General features: G+C 51.7%; 1 protein-coding gene across 3 annotated transcripts in view; it reads left to right on the top strand.

Moving 5' to 3' along the window:
* Positions 1-19,269, top strand: part of cemip (cell migration inducing hyaluronidase 1) — a 319,445-nt gene that overhangs the window by 162,693 nt on the left and 137,483 nt on the right. For all 3 annotated transcript variants that reach the window (XM_072468761.1, XM_072468760.1, XM_072468759.1), the window contains exon 8: positions 7,382-7,477. In XM_072468761.1, coding sequence (XP_072324862.1) covers positions 7,382-7,477 — 96 coding nt within the window. The remainder of the gene's footprint in view (positions 1-7,381; positions 7,478-19,269) is intronic.

Raw genomic sequence — 19,269 nt, 5'->3', positions numbered from 1 at the left:
ATGCACACCCAAACACGCACTCACTCACTCCCAAACACGCACTCACTCATGCACACCCAAACACGCACTCACTCACTCACTCCCAAACAAGCACTCACTCATGCACACCCAAACACGCACTCTCACTCACACAGAAACAAGCACTCACTCATACACACCCAAACACGCACTCAATCACTCACTCCCAAACACGCACGCACTCATGCACACCCAAACACGCACTCACTCACTCCCAAACACACAATCACTCACGCGCTCCCAGACACGTACTCACTCACTCCCAAACACACAATCACTCACGCACTCCCAGACACGCACTCATTCATTCCCAAACACTCACTCACCCACTTCCAAACACGCACTCACTCATGCACTCCCAAACATGCACTCATTCATTCCCAAACACTCACTCACTCACTCACTCCCAAACACACACTCACTCACGCACCCCCAAACACACACTCACTCACTCATTCCCAAACACACACACTCACGTACTCCCAAACACACTCTCACTCACTCCCAAACGCTCACTCACTCACCCACTCCCAAACAGAAACTCCCTCCTTTCCAAACATGCGCTCACTCCCAAACACACACTCCCAAACACGCACCGACCTGTTCCCCACCAACCAAAAGAAAACCTCCTTCCCCCATCAAACTCGCCTCAACAGCTGTTTGCTGCTCCTCCAATCACAGAGTGTTTCTCTCCCATATTTGCTGCCGATAGGCTCAAGAGCGCATAAGCAGCAAATGTGGGAGAGAAAAGGCCTGTGATTGGAGAAGCAGCTCCTTGCAGAATCTTCCACTTGACTAACCTGTCTGACCGACATTTTGAAAACTGGCTCCAGGGGCCACCTTGAATGGCTTCGGGGGCCACAGTCCATCCCATGGACTGCCGGTTGGACAAGGCTGGCCTCGAGTCACATGTAGGTCAGATCGGGTAAAGATGACAGATATCCTTCCCTAAATGGCATCAGTGAACCAGATGAAAATTTACAACAATTGTTGACGATGTCATGGTCACAACTAGTTTTCAATTCCAGAGTCATTAATTGAATTTAAATTCCACCAGCTGCTGTGGTGGGATTTGAAGCCATGGCCTCAGGGAATTAGCCCGGGCCTCTCAATTACTAGCCCAGTGACATGCCATTACTCCCTTCTATATACCTATCATAAAGTTTGAACAAACTGGAACTTTTAAGAAGGCTAAAGTGCAATCTAGTCCAGGCCTTTAAAATAATAAAAAGGTTTGGTAAGGTAGATTTATCGATGTTTGATGTGTTGGATGTTCTGGATCACATACAGGTCTCCAACACTTGAAGTAGTGCAACACTATTTTATTCAAAGGTTAACTATTTAAACATACTTGAACTGTGGGTAAATACGATACCAGCTTTAACTAAAGACCTTTTGTGGTAGTATGCATTAGGGGTCATGTGGGACTGTGAAGCCGTGATGCCATTGGCTGACAGATCCCGGGTCCTGGTTGGCTGTTGATCTCTAGCTCCGCCCTGAAGGCGGAGTATAAGAACCAGGAGTTCTCCCCACAGCTCCAGTCTGTTGCTGAACTGCGGGGAACAAGTCACGCTTAATAAAGCCTCATCGACTTCATCTCTATTCGTCTCTCGTAAGTCATTGTGCGCTACAATTTATTAAGCGTGCTTAAAGGACTATGGAGCTCAGGATCGCCCCGGAATGCCTGCGGATCAGCCCCCACGCAGTGAACTCAGCAGCAGTTTTTAAACACTGGCAAGCTTGTTTCGAAGGCTACCTCCGAACGGCCCCCGGCTGGATCACAGAAGACCAGAAACTGCAGGTCCTGCATTCGAGGGTAAGCCCGGAAATTTACCCTCTCATAGAAGACGCAGAGGATTTCCAGACGACGTTCACAGCACTAAAGAGCGTCTACGTTCGCCCAGTGAACCAGGTCTACGCACGCTACCAACTCGCAACGAGACGGCAAAGTCCCGGAGAATCGCTAGATGAATTCTATGCCGCGCTGCTAATTTTGGGACGGGCCTGCAGCTGCCCGCCGGTAAACACGGCTGAACACATGGACATGTTAATTCGCGATGCGTTTGTGGCAGGTATGAACTCTCCCCAAATCCGCCAAAGACTGTTAGAAAAAGAGTCGCTAGGACTCTCAGAGGCATGGGCCCTTGCAGCTTCCCTAGATGTGGCCGCGCAAAACGCCCGCGCGTACGGCCCCAACCGCGCGGCAGCCCCTTGGGCTCCGTGGACCCCCGTCGTGACAAACCCCCCCCCCCCCTTCACAGGCTTGCGCGGTTCAGACGCCAGGTCATCCCGGGGGGGCCCGCTGCTATTTCTGCGGGCAGGCAAAACACCCCCGGCAGCGCTGCCCGGCCCGCGCAGCGATTTGCAAGAGCTGCGGCAAAAAGGGCCATTTTGCGGCTGTGTGCCGGTCCCGGGGGGTCGCCGCTGTCCCCGGAGAAGAAAGAGTCCAGCGCATCCCAAACGCTCCCCAACCCCCCCAGCGCCCCATGTGCGACCCGCAGGCGCTGCCATTTTGGGTCCCGGCCACCACGAGGGGAGGATGGGCGCCGCCATCTTGTGACCCCCAGCCATGTGCGATGCATGGGGGTGGCCATTTTGTCCACCCCCGCCACCATCTTGGGACCCCCCAGCCATGTGCGATGCATGGGGGCGGCCATTTTGTCCACCCCGCCGCCATCTTGGACGACAACAAAGGACCCCAGCATCGACGGCTCCACGGGGTTCGAAGAAGACGCTGAGACACTGCGACCACATCTGGCCTCGGTGACGCTGGACCAAGCACGGCCCCGGACGCTCCAGACGACGACAACAACGGTGCTGATCAACGGACACGAGACACCATGCCTGATCGACTCCGGGAGCACCGAAAGCTTCATCCACCCCGACACGGTAAGACGCTGTTTCTTGACCATCCGCCCAAGTATGCAAAAGATTTCCGTAGCTGCAGGATCCCACTCCGTACAGATCAAAGGGTTCTGCATAGTGACCCTAACGGTGCAAGGGAGGGAGTTTAAAAACTACAGGCTCTACGTCCTTCCCCAACTCTGCACGCCCACATTACTGGGATTAGACTTCCAGTGCAACCTGCAGAGCCTAACATTCCAATTCGGCGGCCCAATACCCCCACTCACTATCTGCGGCCTCGCAACCCTCAAAGTTGAACTCCCATCCTTGTTTGCAAACCTCACCCCGGATTGCAAACCCGTCGCCACTAGGAGCAGACGGTACAGCGCCCAGGACCGGACATTTATTCGGTCCGAAGTCCAGCGGTTGCTGAAGGAAGGCATAATCCAGGCCAGCAATAGTCCCTGGAGAGCACAGGTGGTAGTAGTGAAGACAGGGGAGAAGCAAAGGATGGTCATAGATTATAGCCAGACCATCAACAGGTACACACAGCTAGATGCGTACCCTCTCCCCCGCATATCCGACATGGTCAATCGGATTGCCCAATATAAGGTCTTCTCCACCGTGGACCTCAAGTCCGCCTACCACCAGCTCCCCATCCGCCCAAGTGACCGCAAGTACACAGCCTTCGAGGCAGACGGGCGACTATACCACTTCCTAAGGGTCCCATTTGGCGTCACAAACGGGGTCTCGGTCTTCCAACGAGAGATGGACCGAATGGTTGATCAACACGGGTTGCAGGCCACGTTCCCGTATCTCGACAACGTAACCATCTGCGGCCACGATCAGCAGGACCACGACGCCAACCTCCAAAAATTCCTCCAGACCGCTAAAGCATTGAACCTCACATACAACGAGGACAAGTGCGTGCTTAGCACAAACCGGCTAGCCATCTTGGGATATGTAGTGCGCAATGGGATAATAGGCCCCGACCCCGAACGCATGCGCCCCCTCATGGAATTTCCCCTCCCCCACTGCTCCAAAGCCCTGAAACGCTGCCTGGGGTTCTTTTCATATTCCGCCCAGTGGGTCCCCCAGTACGGAGACAACTACCCCTAATACAGACCACTACCTTCCCCCTGTCGACAGAGGCTCGCCAGGCCTTCAGCCGCATCAAAGCGGATATTGCAAAGGCCACGATGCGCGCCATCGACGAGTCCCTCCCCTTCCAAGTCGAGAGCGACGCCTCCGACGTAGTTCTGGCGGCCACCCTTAACCAAGCGGGCAGACCCGTGGCCTTTCTCTCCCGAACCCTCCACGCCTCAGAAATCCGCCACTCCTCAGTGGAAAAGGAAGCCCAAGCCATAGTGGAAGCTGTGCGACATTGGAGGCATTACCTGGCCGGCAGGAGATTCACTCTCCTCACTGACCAACGGTCGGTAGCTTTCATGTTCGATAATGCACAGCGGGGCAAAATTTAAAATGACAAGATCTTAAGGTGGAGGATCGAGCTCTCCACCTTCAACTACGAGATCTTGTACCGTCCCGGAAAGCTGAACGAGCCGTCTGATGCCCTATCCCGCGGCACATGTGCCAACGCACAAATAAACCGTCTCCAAACCCTCCACGAGGACCTCTGCCACCCGGGGGTCACTCGGTTCTACCATTTTATAAAGTCCCGCAACCTCCCCTGCTCTGTGGAGGAGGTCCGTACAGTCACCAGGAACTGCCACATCTGCGCTGAGTGCAAACCGCACTTTTTCAGGCCGGATAGAGCACACCTGATCAAGGCTTCCCGTCCCTTTGAACGCCTCAGTCTGGATTTCAAAGGGCCCCTTCCCTCCACCGACCGCAACACATACTTCCTGAACGTGGTGGACGAGTACTCTCGTTTCCCTTTCGCCATCCCCTGCCCCGACATGACAGCGGCCACAGTTATTAAAGCCCTTAGCACCATATTCACACTGTTCGGTTGCCCCGCATATATCCATAGCGACAGGGGGTCCTTCTTCATGAGTGACGAGCTGCGTCAGTTCCTGCTCAGCAAGGGTATAGCCTCGAGCAGGACGACCAGCTACAACCCCCGGGGGAACGGGCAAGTAGAGAGGGAGAACGGCACGGTCTGGAAGACCGTCCTACTGGCCCTACGGTCCAGGGATCTCCCAGTTTCACGGTGGCAGGAGGTCCTCCCGGACGCTCTCCACTCCATCCGGTCGCTGCTGTGTACCACCACTAATCAAACGCCTCATGAGCGCCTCCTTGTCTTCCTCTGGAACGTCGCTGCCGACCTGGCTGGCGGCCCCAGGACCCATCTTGCCCCGGAAACATGTGCGGGCGCACAAGTCGGACCCGTTGGTCGAGAGGGTTCACCTCCTCCACGCGAACCCGCAGTACGCCTACGTGGCGTACCCCGACGGCCGACTGGACACGGTCTCCCTGCGAGACCTGGCGCCCGCCGGCAACACGCACACCCCCCCGACACCGATCACCCCCTCCCTGCCACCGGCGCACCCCGCGACCACCCCCTTCCCGGGAGGATCGGTCCTCCTCCCATGTCCGACCAGGAGTGAAGCAGAAGCAGACACCGTAAAGCTCCCGGAGACGACAACGCTGGAACAAGCACTTGCACCACCACCGGGGCTGAGGCGATCGACAAGGAAGACCAGACCGCCCGCTCGACTCGTGGCATCGGTGTAACACAAGAATGTTGTGGGACTATAACGAGAAGGTTCTGTTCCTCTTACGAATATTGTAAATAGTTCACAAACCCTGTACATAGCCCAGTGTAGGGCAAAGTGTAGGGCACTGTAATGACATGCAAAAAGTTTTTTTCCTCCCAGGACCAGCCTTGTAAACCCCTACCACCATGCGAAGCACCACCCCGCCGGGTTCATTTTTAACAAGGGGTGAATGTGGTAGTATGCATTAAGGGTCATGTGGGACTGTGAAGCCGTGATGCCATTGGCTGACAGATCCCGGGTCCTGGTTGGCTGTTGATCTCTAGCTCCGCCCTGAAGGCGGAGTATAAGAACCAGGAGTTCTCCCCGCAGCTCCAGTCTGTTGCTGAACTGCGGGGAACAAGTCACGCTTAATAAAGCCTCATCGACTTCATCTCTATTCGTCGCTCGTAAGTCATTGTGCGCTACACCTTTGCCTTGTCCTAACCAGTTGATGCACTCAGCACATGGTGAATGTCTGTGTTGGAGGCTGTGAGCTCTGTGCTCCTAGCTAGCTGCTACTCGAATGAGTGGGAACTCTGATGTCCCCTGTCGTTATAATGCGTGTGCTCTCACTGGTGATTGGCTGCGGTGTTGTGTATGTTGATTGGTCCCACTGTGTGTCCATCAGTGTGTGTCTGCACCATGATATACTGGTGTATATTATGACAATGTTTTCAATAATGAGGGACACCAGAACTAGGATCCATTGATATAAAATAGGCATTGATAAACCCAATAAGGAATTCAGGAGGGACGTCTTTACCCAGGTAGTGGAACTCGCTCTTATAGTAGACAGCCGAGGTGACTAGCACAGATGCATTAAAGGGGAAAATATATAGTAGATGAGGGAGAAAGTAATTATACTTAATGCTTATAAGGCAAGAGAAAAGAAAGGTAGGAGGCTCGGGTGGAGCATAACCACCCGTCTAGACCAGTTGGACTGGTCATATTCATCCATGTATCGTAGAATCATAGAATTCCTATAGTGCAGAAGGAGGCCATTCGACCTATCAAGTCTTCACTGACCCTCTGAAAGAGCACCCTACCCTGGGCCCACACCTCCACCCTATCCCCATAACCACACCTAATCATTTGGATACTAAGGGACAATTTTGCATGGCCAATCCATCTAACCCGCACATCTTTGGACTGTGGCAGGAAACCTTAGTACCCGAGGAAACTTGTGCAGACACGAGGAGAAAGTGCAAACTCCACAGACAGTCACCTGAGGCCAAGATTGAACCCGGAACCTTGGCGCAGTGAAGCAGCACTGTGCCACTATGTTGCCCCATGTTAGGAAAAGGACATATGGGCATTGAGAAGGTGCAAAAAAAGATTCACAAGGAGAATGTCAGAATTAAGAGGAAATACTGGCCAGGAGTGGCTGAGAAACCTGGGGCTCTTTTCTCGATTGGGGTTGTGCTGTAGGTCCAATGTAATTCTATGGAAATATTGCTCCATTTTCTACTCATTGAAATGCACATCTGGCTGAGGGTGTCCCCCAGTGGTGAGACTCCACACGGGGCAGGTGTAATCAGAAAATGTGTCTTTTTAACTTGCCCGCCCAAATTGGGCAGAAGATTGACACAACGCTCAGAGAAGCAGCCTAAATGGTAAAGTTAAGGTGGAAGATTTGGGGAACCTCCATGGACATTGAGGGCCGACTGCCAAAGAATTTTTCCAAAAGAGATTTCGCGGAAAAATGCAAATATGAAGCTTTCGTTGGGAGAACTCGCGATGGAGAACCCAGTGTTGCTTTGAAGAGCTAACTCCAGTTCACTTTGTTGCCAATCCCACAGGAGCAAGAGGATCTGCTGCTGCAAAAGTGTTCAAACTTTTCCGCTCCTCAGACGGCAATCCCTTCACTGTTGGTTCAACAAGTGAGTGGGTACAAGGTAAGAACAAGAATACTTATAAATTTAGAGTACCCAATTCTTTTTTCCAACATGGCCAACCCACCTACCTACCCTGCACATCATTTGGGGTCGTAGGGACACAGGGAGAATGTGCAAACTCCTCACGGAAAGTGACCCGGGGCTAGGATCGAACCTGGGTCCTCGGCGCCGTGAGGCAGCAGTTCTAACCACTGCGCCACCGTGCCATGCCTGGAACAAGAATACTTTCAATGTAGCATTATTTTATATTTCTAAACAAAGCTTCATATTTCAAAGTCCTTGATAATCGAAGTATATCAAGAATGATCTCGACTTCGGTTTGAGCTGACAAATAGCCAAATGAGACGGATTGCTGAGGCAAACTTGAAGGTTAAGGCTGCAAATTTAAAACGCCATCCCTTTTACCTGCATGCTAGCATTCTATCCACTGTGGTGAAGCCAATGCACACTGGGATTATGTGACAAGGCATCATGTTCCAGACTACACTATACATTGTTCTATTATCTGTAAACGTCTGTAAAGAGCGGGGAACTAATTGTTATGTGTAAGTGTTCCGGTGGGTCAGGGAGGACACATTTTATGGCTGCACAGGAGACTGATGTGATGTGTAACAAAACCATTTGAAACTGGTCCTTCTGTTGTACATGACAGCATGGCAAGTTGCAGATAAAGAAGAGTGATATTCTCAAGCTTCAAATTATTGCTAACACAGGGGCCCAAGAGACAACAAGAGAAACAGCAGCACTGGATCAGATCCTTGGTTCAGTGGGGAGCAATCCCACCTCTCAATCAGAATGGGTTCAAGTCCCACTAGAGATGCATTGAATATTCCCCCACCACGCTAAACCCCCTCCCACCCTAAACACCCCCATCACTCGAAATCACCTCCCACTCTGTACCCCCAACTGCCCTAAACCCACCCCACCTAAACCCCACCACTGCCCTAAATCCCCTCACCCCCTCATGCCCCCAAACCTCCTTGCCCCACCCAAACCCTCTCGCCTCCCCAAACCCGGTCACCCCCACCGAACACCCTCATTGCCCTAAATCCCCCTCATACCCCAAACTGGACTGAGCTTGGATTTCCCTCTTACTTTTGACTGATCTCTGGATTCTCCTCCCTACTTCTGCATCTTTTTCCAAAACCCATCTCTTTAAATAAGCCACACAAAGAGAACAAAGAACAGTACAGCACAGGAACAGGCCCTTCGACCCTCCAAGCCTGTGCTGACCATGCTGCCAATCTAAACTAAAATCTAGCCTATATCCTATCTAGACCAACCACCCATATCCTTCTCTACCCCATCTGTTCATGTGTCTATCCAGGTAAGTCTTAAATGTATCTGCCTCAACCACCTCACTTGGCAATGCATTACAGGCCACCACCACCCTCTGTGTAAAAATACTTCCCCCGCACATCTCCGCTGAACCTTTCCCCCTCACTTTGAACATGTGCCCCCTTGTAAATGTCATTTCCGTCCTGGGAAAAACCTCCAACCGTTCACCCTATCTATACCCCTCATAATTTTATAAACTTCTATCAGGTCGCCCCCTCAGCCTCCATCTTTCTAGGGCGAACAATCCCAGTTTATTCAATCTCTACCGCGGCACGGTAGCATGGTGGTTAGCACAATTGCTTCACAGCTCCAGGGTCCCAGGTTCGATTCTCCGCTGGGTCACTGTCTGTGTGGAGTCTGCACGTTCTCCCCGGACAGTCCAAAGATGTGCAGGTTAGGTGGATTGGCCAAGCTAAATTGCCCTTAGTGTCCAAAATTGCCCTTAGTGCTGGGTGGGGTTACTGGGTTGTGGGGATAGGGTGGAGGTATGGACTTGGTAGGGTGCTCTTTCCAAGAGCTGGTGTAGACTCGATGGGCCGAATGACCTCCTTCTGCACTGTAAATTCTATGTAATTCCTCATAGCTAATAGGCTCCATACCAGGCAACATCCTGATAAACCTTTTCCCTATTCTCTTGAAAAGCCTCCACGTCCTTCTGGTAGTGCGGTGACCAGAATTGGACACAGTATTCCAAATGTGGCCTAACCAACGTTCCATATAATTGTAACATAATTTGCGAGCTTTATACTCGATACCCCGTCCTATGAAGGCAAGCATGCCATATGCTTTCATGACCACCATTTCCACCTGTGCTGCCACTTTTAAGGATCTGTGGACCTGCACGCCCAGATCTCTCTGTGTCTATGCTCCTGATGGTTCTGCCGTTTATTTTATAGCTCCCACCTGAATGCACATCTCGCATTTGTCTGGGTTAAATTCCATCTGCCATTTCCTCGCCCAATTTTGCAGCCTACCTATAACCTGCTGTATTCTCTGACAATCTTCATCACTATCCGCAACTCCTGCAATCTTAGTACCATCCGCACGTCGTTGCTTTATTATCTGTCTACTCACAACTCGATGTCAGTTCTCATTCCACTAACTTGTGAAGACCGGTCAGTGTTTTTTTACATTAAGGTCAGAAGGAAAGTGCAAATTCCTGATGTACGTCCTACTTGCCTGGCAGAAGCCAATAGCTGAAGTGCTGGAAAGCCAAGTATGTAACTTTATCAGGTACCTATTAGACAGCTGCAGCTGTGGTCTGCAAACTTGGCCCTCCGTGGGAGGCCCTCTGTGGTACCGTCCCCAGTCAGCTGACAGTTAATCATACAGATTGGCTATCTGTCGGGTGTGTAGCTTCTGCTGGTGTTGACCTGCTTCTGGGTTGATCACCTGGAGGCAAAAACATGGGGCGGGATTCTCCAATCACGCGGCAGAGTGTCCACGCCATCGTAAACGCCGGCGCGTTTTTACGACGGCGTGAACGGGCTGCTTCCAGTACTAATTCTGGCCCCTACAGGGGTCAGCACGGCGCTGGAGCAGTTTGCGCCGATCCCGGCGCGAACTGTGCGCCGCGGGATCCGCGCATGCACAGTTGCGCCAGCGCCAATGAGGACATGTGCTGTGGCGCCGGCGACAACGCGCGCATGCGCTATGGCCTCCTTCAACGCATCGGCCCCGACGCAATATGGCGCAGGACTACAGGGACCGGCGCGTAGGAAAGGAGGCCCCCAGCCACAGAAGCCGGCCCACTGATCGGTGGGCCCCGATCGCGGGCCAGGCCACATCGGAGGTCCCCCCGGAGTCGGACCCCCCCCAACAGGACGCAACTCGACCCTTCCACGCCGAGGTCCCGCTGGCACAGAGAGCAGGTTAGAACAGCGCCGGCAGGACTCGGCTCTTTTCTTACGGCCGCTCGGCCCATTTGGGCCGGAGAATAGGCGGGCTGGCCCACGACCCACGACCGGCGTGCGCCACCCACGCTGGCGCCAAAGGCGCCTATTCTCCGCTCTGTGGAGAATCGCGTGCCGGCGTCAGGGCGGAATGGCCCGTTCACAGGGATTCTCCGGCCCGGCTCAGGGCTGGGAGAATTCCGCCCATGTTTTTTAAATTTGTTATGGGATGTGGGCAATGGTGGTCAGGTTAGCATTTGTTGCCCATCCCTAATTGCCCTTGAAAAGGTGGTGGTGTGCTGCTTTCTTGAACCTTTGCAGTCCCTGAGGTGCAAATGCAATCACAGTGCTTTTAGGGAGGGAGTTTCAAGATTTTGACCCAGTGACAGTGAAGGAGCGGCAAAGTATTTCCAAGTCAGTGCGGTGAGTGACTTGGAGGGGAACCTCCTGGGTGGGGTTCCCAGGTATCTGCTGCTCTTGGCCTTTTAGAAGGTAGTGGTTGTGGGTTTGGAAGGCGCTGCCAAGAAGCCTTGGCGAGTTACTGCAGTGCATCTTGTAGATGGTACACACGGCTGTCGCTGTGTGTCGGTGGTGGAGGGATTGAAGGTTTATAAAAGAGGTAGCAATCAAGCGGGCTGCTTTGTCCTGGATGATGTCGAGCTTCCTGAGTGTTGGAGCTGCACTTATCCAGGCAAGTGGAGAGTATTCCTTTACACTCCTGACTTGTGCCTTGTAGATGGTGGACAGGTTTTGGGGAGTCAGAAGGTGAGCTTTTCCACATAGGAATCTTAGCCTTTGACCTGCTCTGGTAGCCACAGTATTTACATGGATAGTTCACTTCAGGATGTTGATTGTGGGGGATTCAGTGATGATAATGCCAATGAATGTCAAGAGACGGTGGTTAGATCTTCTCTTTTCTGGAGATGGTTGTTGCCTGGCATTGTGTGGCATGAATGTCTTGCACTTGTCAAACCTGGATATTGTTCGGCTCTTGCTGCACTTGGACATGGCTTGGTTCAGTATCTGTAGGCCCGACACGTATTTTTCTCTAAATTCCTCCTGGTCTCACCTGGAAGCCCATTGCCATAGGACATCTATTTTACAGAACACCTTCACTAGATTAGTTCAAGGTAGGTAGACATTCTAATGTCATTCACAGCTGGTATGGACGTAACTTTCAAGAACAGCACTACTTTAAGCTAAAGATTAGGGCCGGGACCTAACGGTGTCATTGCGCCCGAAAGGCAGCATGGCATGGGGCAATGTGACCAGTAGATGCTGGGAAATCCCACTTCTGAGATCTACCAAGCTCGCTATGCCTCGCGAGAGCTGACGCAGTGTGAATCCCGTTGTGTGTGGGATCACTTTCTGGCAAATCTGCATATTAGAGTGAGACAGCTTGTCTCACTCGAATATGTGTTCCCGAGATCGACCCAAGGCGGGGGATCTAACCCCCTCGCCTTGGCGGACCTCGGGCAAGTGCCATTGAGGCTGGTCCTCACAAATGGGGATCAGATGGAACGGCACTCGTGGGCATCTCAGGGGATTGGAGGCCCCCAGGTGCATGCCCTCTGGACGGGATGGTACCCTGACAGTGCTGATGCCACCTGGGCAGTACCATCTGGGTGCCAGCCTGGCACTGCCAAGGTGTCAGGTGGCACTGCCAGCTTGCAGCGGCACAGCCAGGGTACCAGGCTGGCACTGCCAAAGTGCCAGGCTGACATTTTTTGCATGACGGTGATCAGGCCGGGGTGCCCTGGGCATGTGTGGGGAGGGGACCGGTGCACCCCCTTATAGTGAGTTGGAGCTTGGGGGGGGATGGGGAGGTGGATTTGGGGGTCGCGTTGGGGGCTCAATAGATTGGGACACCATTTTTCAATGGAACAGAGGTACAGATCAGCCATGATCTAGCTGCTTGACAGAACAGACTCGAGGGGCAGAGCAATCTCTTCTTCTTTCTATCTGGTGGACAAATTGAGTATTGTTGTGTTTGGTGTTCGATGTCCAGCAAGGAATCTACCAAATGACTTGAATTGCCTTGATGTGGAGATGCCGGCGTTGGACTGGGGTGAGTACAGTAAGAAGTCTTACAACACCAGGTTAAAGGCCAACAGGTTTGTTTCAAACACTAGCTTTCGGAGCACTGCTCCTTCCTCAGATGAATGAAGAGGTAGGTTCCAGAAACATATATATAGACAAAGTCAAAGATGCAAGACAATGCTTAGAATGCGAGCATTTGCAGGTAATTAAGTCTTTACAGATCCAGAGATCTGTTCACGGGACACAACCGACAGAGTACCCTTCGTCGTCCATTACTTCCCCGGAGCGGAGAAACTACGACATCTTCTTCTCAGCCTTCAACATGTCATCGATGAAGACGAACATCTTGCCAAGGTCAACCCCATACCCTCACTACTTGCCTTCAAACAACCGCGCAACCTCAAACAGACCATTGTTTGCAGCAAACTACCCAGCCTTCAGAACAGCGACCACGACACCACACAACCCTGCCATGGCAATCTCTGCAAGACGTGCCAGATCATCGACATGAGTACCACCATTACATGTGAGAACATCACCCACCAGGTATGCGGTACATACTCGTGCGACTCGGCCAACGTTGTCTACCTCAAACGCTGCAGGAAAGGATGTCCCGAAGCGTTGTACATTGGCGAGACCATGCAGACGCTGCGACAACGGATGAACGGACATCGCGCGACAATCGCCAGGCAGGAATGTTCCCTTCCAGTCGGGGAACACTTCAGCAGTCAAGGGCATTCAGCCTCTGACCTCCGGGTAAACGTTCTCCAAAGCGGCCTTCAGGCCGCGTGACAATGCAACATCGCCGAGCAGAAACTTATAGCCAAGTTCCACACACATGAGTGCGGCCTCAACCGGGACCTGGGATTCATGTCGCATTACATTCATCCCCCACCATCTGGCCTGGGCTTGCGAAATCCTACCAACTGTCCTGGCTTGAGACAATTCACACCTCTTTAGCCTGGGGTTACCTCTCTCTCTGGATCTGGAAAGACTTAATTACCTGCAAATGCTCGCATTCTAAGCATTGTCTTGCATCTTTGACTTTGTCTATATATATATATATGTTTCTGGAACCTACCTCTTCTTTCATCTGAGGAAGGAGCAGTGCTCCGAAAGCTAGTGATTTGAAACAAACCTGTTGGACTTTAACCTGGTGTTGTAAGACTTCTTACATGACTTGTCCTAACCAGGATCTTTATTGAGTCTCGCGTATTCCTCTGGAACTACCCTGGCACGACTGTCCACTTGTATGTCATATAACTGTCTGCTGATGGCCAGATGTGGCCCCACTTATATTGGAGTGCCTTGTCACATGACCACTGTCTTGTGACTGCATGGGTTGTTGTTACCGCCACCTGATGGTTGGAGGTCGCACCACCAGCCAACTATGATAATGCTTACAGGCATATCACCACATATATAAGCAGAGAGCACTGGACATTGTGACAGTTGAATATGGAGATTGCCTTCACAAATAGCTCATGTTAAATGCTGGTCGTGTTTGGAAATACAGCGTTTGACTACTCCTTCAGTTAAAAAAAATCAGAGATTAAAAAGAAACTGCTGACTGCACACACAATTATTAACTTAAAACTCCACAGATGCACATTCAACTCAATGCCACTCAGCTTCATGTTCTCTGACAATGCAAAACACATTGCAAATCCTGAGGCATCATATTCTCTCTCAACTCTGTGCTTGCTGTTTCTAGGCTGTGGGAGCTTAACAACTTGAAGCCTCACTGTGCTCTGCTTTTCAACCGGATTGGCATTCAGCCCTTGGCCTGATTAGCAACTTTTGCAGCTGATATAAAGGGGATTAAAGCAATTAACTGCTAGGAAATCACACGCTAAACTGTGAAACTGCAGGCCTGATTGTAGCTGCAGCGGTTAGGTGGCCCGTGTAGAATAATGTTGAGGTGGGTCACCTTAGGAAGGATATATTGGCCATGGAGGGAGTGCAACGTAGGTTGATAAAAATTATACCTGCACCATGGGGGTTAAGATACGAGGAGAAATTACACAGATTAAGCCTGTTTTCACTAGAATTTAGAAGGTTAAGGGTGATCTGATCAAAGTCTTCAAGATATTAACAGAGAAAGACGGGGTAGATAAAGACGAACAATTTCCACTGGTTGGAGATTCTTAGGGCACGTTCCAATGGCCACACTGCAGCCAAAAAGCAGCTCGCCGCAGCGCAGCGTGGCCATTGAAAGCTGGGACACCCCGCTCCCAGGATCTACCCAGCTCGCAACACGTCGCGAGAATCAATGCAATGAATTATTGGAGGAAAGATGTAGTGGCATTGGAGGCAGTTCAAAGGAGGTTCACTGGATTGATTCCAGAGATGAGGGGCGAGATTCTCCGACCCCCCGCCGGGTCGGAGAATCGCCGGGGGCTGGCGTGAATCCCGCCCCCGCCGGTTGCCGAAGTCTCCGGCACCGGATATTCGGCAGGGGCGGGAATCACGCCGCGCCGGTTGGCGAGCCCCCCGCGATTCTCCGGCCCGGATGGGCCGAAGTCCCGCTGCTAGAATGCCTGTCCCGCCGGCATAGATTAAACCACCTACCTTACCGGCGGGACAAGGTGGCGCGGGCGGGCTCCGGGGTCCTGGGGGGGGCGCGGGGCGATCTGGCCCCGGGGGGTGCCCCCACGGTGGCCTGGCCCGCGATCGGGGCCCACCGATCCGCGGGCGGGCCTGTGCCGTGGGGCACTCTTTTCCTTCCGCCTTCGCCACGGTCTCCACCATGGCGGAGGTGGAAGAGACTCCCTCCACAGCGCATGCGCGGGGATGCCGTCAGCGGCCGCTAACGCCCCCACGCATGCGCCGCCCGGAGATGTCATTTCCGCGCCAGCTGGCGGGGCACCAAAGGCCTTTTCCGCCAGCTGGCGGGGCGGAAATTAGTCCGGCGCGAGCCCCTCAAGGTTGGGGCTCGGCCCCCAAAGATGTGGAGGATTCCGCACCTTTGGGGCAGCGCGATGCCCGACTGATTTGCGCCATTTTGGGCGCCGGTCGGCAGACATCGCGCCGATACCGGAGAACTTCGCCCGAGAGGTTTGTTGTATGAGGAGAGATTGAACAGTTTAGTCCTATACCCTCCAGAGTTTAGAAGAATGAGAGGAGATCAAATCGAGGTACGCAAGATGCCAAAAGATATGAACAGGTTCATAAGAACATAAGAACTAGGAGCAGGAGTAGGCCATCTGGCCCTTCGAGCCTGCTCCGCCATTCAATGAGATCATGGCTGATCTTTTGTGGACTTTATTCCTTTATTCTTGAAAAAACTATCTATCTTTATCTTGAAAACATTTAATGAAGGAGCCTTAACTGCTTCACTGGGCAGGGAATTCCATAGATTCACAACCCTTCGGGTGAAGAAGTTCCTCCTAAGCTCAGTCCTAAATCTGCTCCCCCTTATTTTGAGGCTATGCCCCCTAGTTCTGCTTTCACCCGCCAGTGGAAACAACCTCCCCGCATCTATCCTATCTATTCCTTTCATAATTTTATATGTTTCTATAAGATCCTCCCGCATCCTTCTAAATTCCAACGAGTACAGTCCCAGTCTACTCAACGTCTCCTCATAATCCAACCCCCTCAGCTCTGGGATTAACCTAGTGAATCTCCTCTGCACACTCTCCAGCGCCAGTACGTCCTTTCTCAAGTAAGGAGACCAAAACTGAACACAATACTCCATGTGTGGCCTCACCAACAGCTTATACAGTTACAGCATAACCTCCCTAGTCTTAAACTCCATCCCTCCAGCAATGAAGGACAAAACTCCATTCACCTTCTTAATCACCTGTTGCACCTGTAAAGCTTTTTGCGACACATGCACTAGGACACCCAGGTCCCTCTGCACAGCAGCATGTTTTAATATTTTATCATTTAAATAATAATCCCTTTTGCTGTTATTCCTACCAAAATGGTTAACCTCACATTTGTCAACATTGTATTCCACCCGCCAGACCCTAGCCCATTCACTTAAACTATCCAAATCCCTCTGCAGACTTCCAATATCCTCTGCACTTTTTGCTTTACCACTCATCTTAGTGTCGTCTGCAAACTTGGACACATTGCACTTGGTCCCCAATTCCAAATCATCTGTGCAAAGTGTGAACAATTGTGGGCCCAACACTGATCCCTGAGGGACACCACTAGCTACTGATTGCCATCCAAAGAAACACCCATTAATCCCCACTCTTTGCTTTCTATTAATTAATCAATCCTCTATCCATGCTACTACTTTACCCTTAACGCCATGCATCATTATCTTATGCAGCAGCCTTTTGTGTGGCACCTCGTCAAAAGCTTTCTGGAAATCCAGGTATACCACATCCATTGGCTCCCCGTTGTCTACCGCACTGGAAATATCCACAAAAAATTCCACTAAATTAGTTAGGCACGACCTGCCCTTTATGAACCCATGCTGCGTCTGCCCAATGGGACAATTTCCATCCAGATGGATCGCTATTTCTTCCTTGATGATAGATACCCGCATCTTCCCTACTACCAAAGTTAAGCTAACTGGCCTATAATTTCCTGCTTTTTGCCGACCTCCTTTTTTAAACAGTGGTGTCAAAACACCAATCTGCCGGGACCACCCCAGAGCCTAGTGAATTTTGGTAAATTATCACGAGTACATTTACAATTTCCCTCGCCATCTCTTTTTGGACCCTGAGATGCATTCCATCAGAGCCAGGAGACTTGTCTACCTTTAGCTACAATAAATTAGATGTGGAGCAGATGCTTCCTCTTGTGGGGCACAGTAGCACAGTGGTTAGCACAGTAGCTTCACAGCTCCAGGGTCCCAGGTTCGATTCCCTGCTTGGGTGACTGTCTGTGTGGAGTCTGCACATTCTCCCCATGTCTGCGTGGGTTTCCTCCGGGTGCTCCAGTTTCGTCCCACAGACCAAAGATGTGCAGGTTCGGTGGATTGGCCATGCTAAATTGCCCTTCGTCTCCAAAACGGTTAGATGGGGTTGCTGGGTTATGGGAACGGGTGGAGGTGTGGGCTTGGGTAGGATGCTCTTTTCAAGGGCTGATGCAGACTCGATAGGCCGAATGGCCTCCGTCTGCACTGTAGATTCTATGATTCTATGAATCTATGATTCTAAAACAAGAGGTCATAATCTTAGACTAAGAGGTAGCAAATTTAAAACAGATTTGAGGAGAAACTACTTCTCCCAAAGGGTTGTGCATCTGTGGAATTCGCTAACACAGAGTGCGGTGGAGCAGGGACAGTGAGTAATTTTAAGGAAGAGTTAGACAGATTTTTAATTGGTGAGGGGTTGAAGGGTTATGGAGAATGGTCAGGATAGTGGAGTTGAGGCCAGGATGGGATCAGCCATGATCACGTTATGGGTGTTAGGCACGGGAGTCTAAATTGCCTACTCTTGCTCCTAGGTCCTGTGTTCTGGGGAGGAGTTTCTCTGGCTGATTTCTCAATCCAGCTCTTGGTCTGTAGCATTGTAGGTAACAGATGAGGAACATATCAGCCATGATAGAATGGCAAAGCAGACTAGATGGGCCGAATGGTCTAATTCGGCTCCTCTACCATATGAATTTATGAATCTCGAGCAAATCTGCATATAAGATTGAAACAGTTAGCCTCACTCTGATGTGCAGATTCCCGAGTACATGAGGCTTTGGGGTTCATTCCCTTACCATCGGAGACCTCGGGTGAGCGCCGTTCAGCACTGGTCCCCACAAACAGGGACCAGACGGAATGGCACTTGTGGAGGTCTCCCAGGGGCCTGGAGGCCCCCAGCTGCATGCCCTTTGAGCAGGTTGGTGCCCTGGTCCTGCTGGTGCCAAGCTGCCATTTTCTGTGCGTGCACAACCAGGCTGGGGTTGCTCGGCGTTGGTGTTGGGTGCGGTGGGTGCCGGGGATCCACCCATTTTGCTTTCAAGCTGGAGGGGGAGGTTGGGGATTGTTTTGTGGGCCTCGGAATCTAAAAATGGCGTCTCGATCTCTCGCTACAATGGGGAGTTCTGGTGGGTGGAGCTCCCCACTGCACAAAACGGGGCTATGTGCAGCTTCAGCCATGTGTTCCCCATTCAGGTCCTTTATTCAACGTGAGTCGCGATGAATAGCGCTGCAAGTGCCGGGAAACACGTGGCTAAACGCGCTCGCCAGGGGACTGAGTAATCTTTTGGGTGCATCGTGCCCTAAAATCAGAGGGCAGCGTCTAAAAATTAGGGTTAGGAGAGATGTTAGGAAGCAGTTCTTCATCAAAGAGTGGTTGAGGTACAGAACTCTCTTCCACAAACAGCAGCTGTTGATTTTAAATCTGAGATATATTTTTATTAAGCAAAGGTATTAAGGATGATAGTACAGTGGTTAGCACTGTTGCTTCACAGCGCCAAGGTCCCAGGTTCGATTCCCGGCAAGGGTCACTGTCCTGCGGAGTCTGCACGTTCTCCCTGTGTCTGCGTGGGTTTCCTCCGGGTGCTCCGGTTTCCTCCCACGAGTCCTGAAAAACGTGCTGTTAGGTGAATTGGACATTCTGAATTCTCCCT

This window comes from Scyliorhinus torazame, chromosome 12 (genome assembly GCF_047496885.1).
Source record: "Scyliorhinus torazame isolate Kashiwa2021f chromosome 12, sScyTor2.1, whole genome shotgun sequence".
NCBI lineage: Eukaryota > Metazoa > Chordata > Chondrichthyes > Carcharhiniformes > Scyliorhinidae > Scyliorhinus > Scyliorhinus torazame.
The sequence above is the reverse complement of the archived record's forward strand: the minus strand, read 5'-3'. Positions and strand labels throughout refer to the sequence as shown.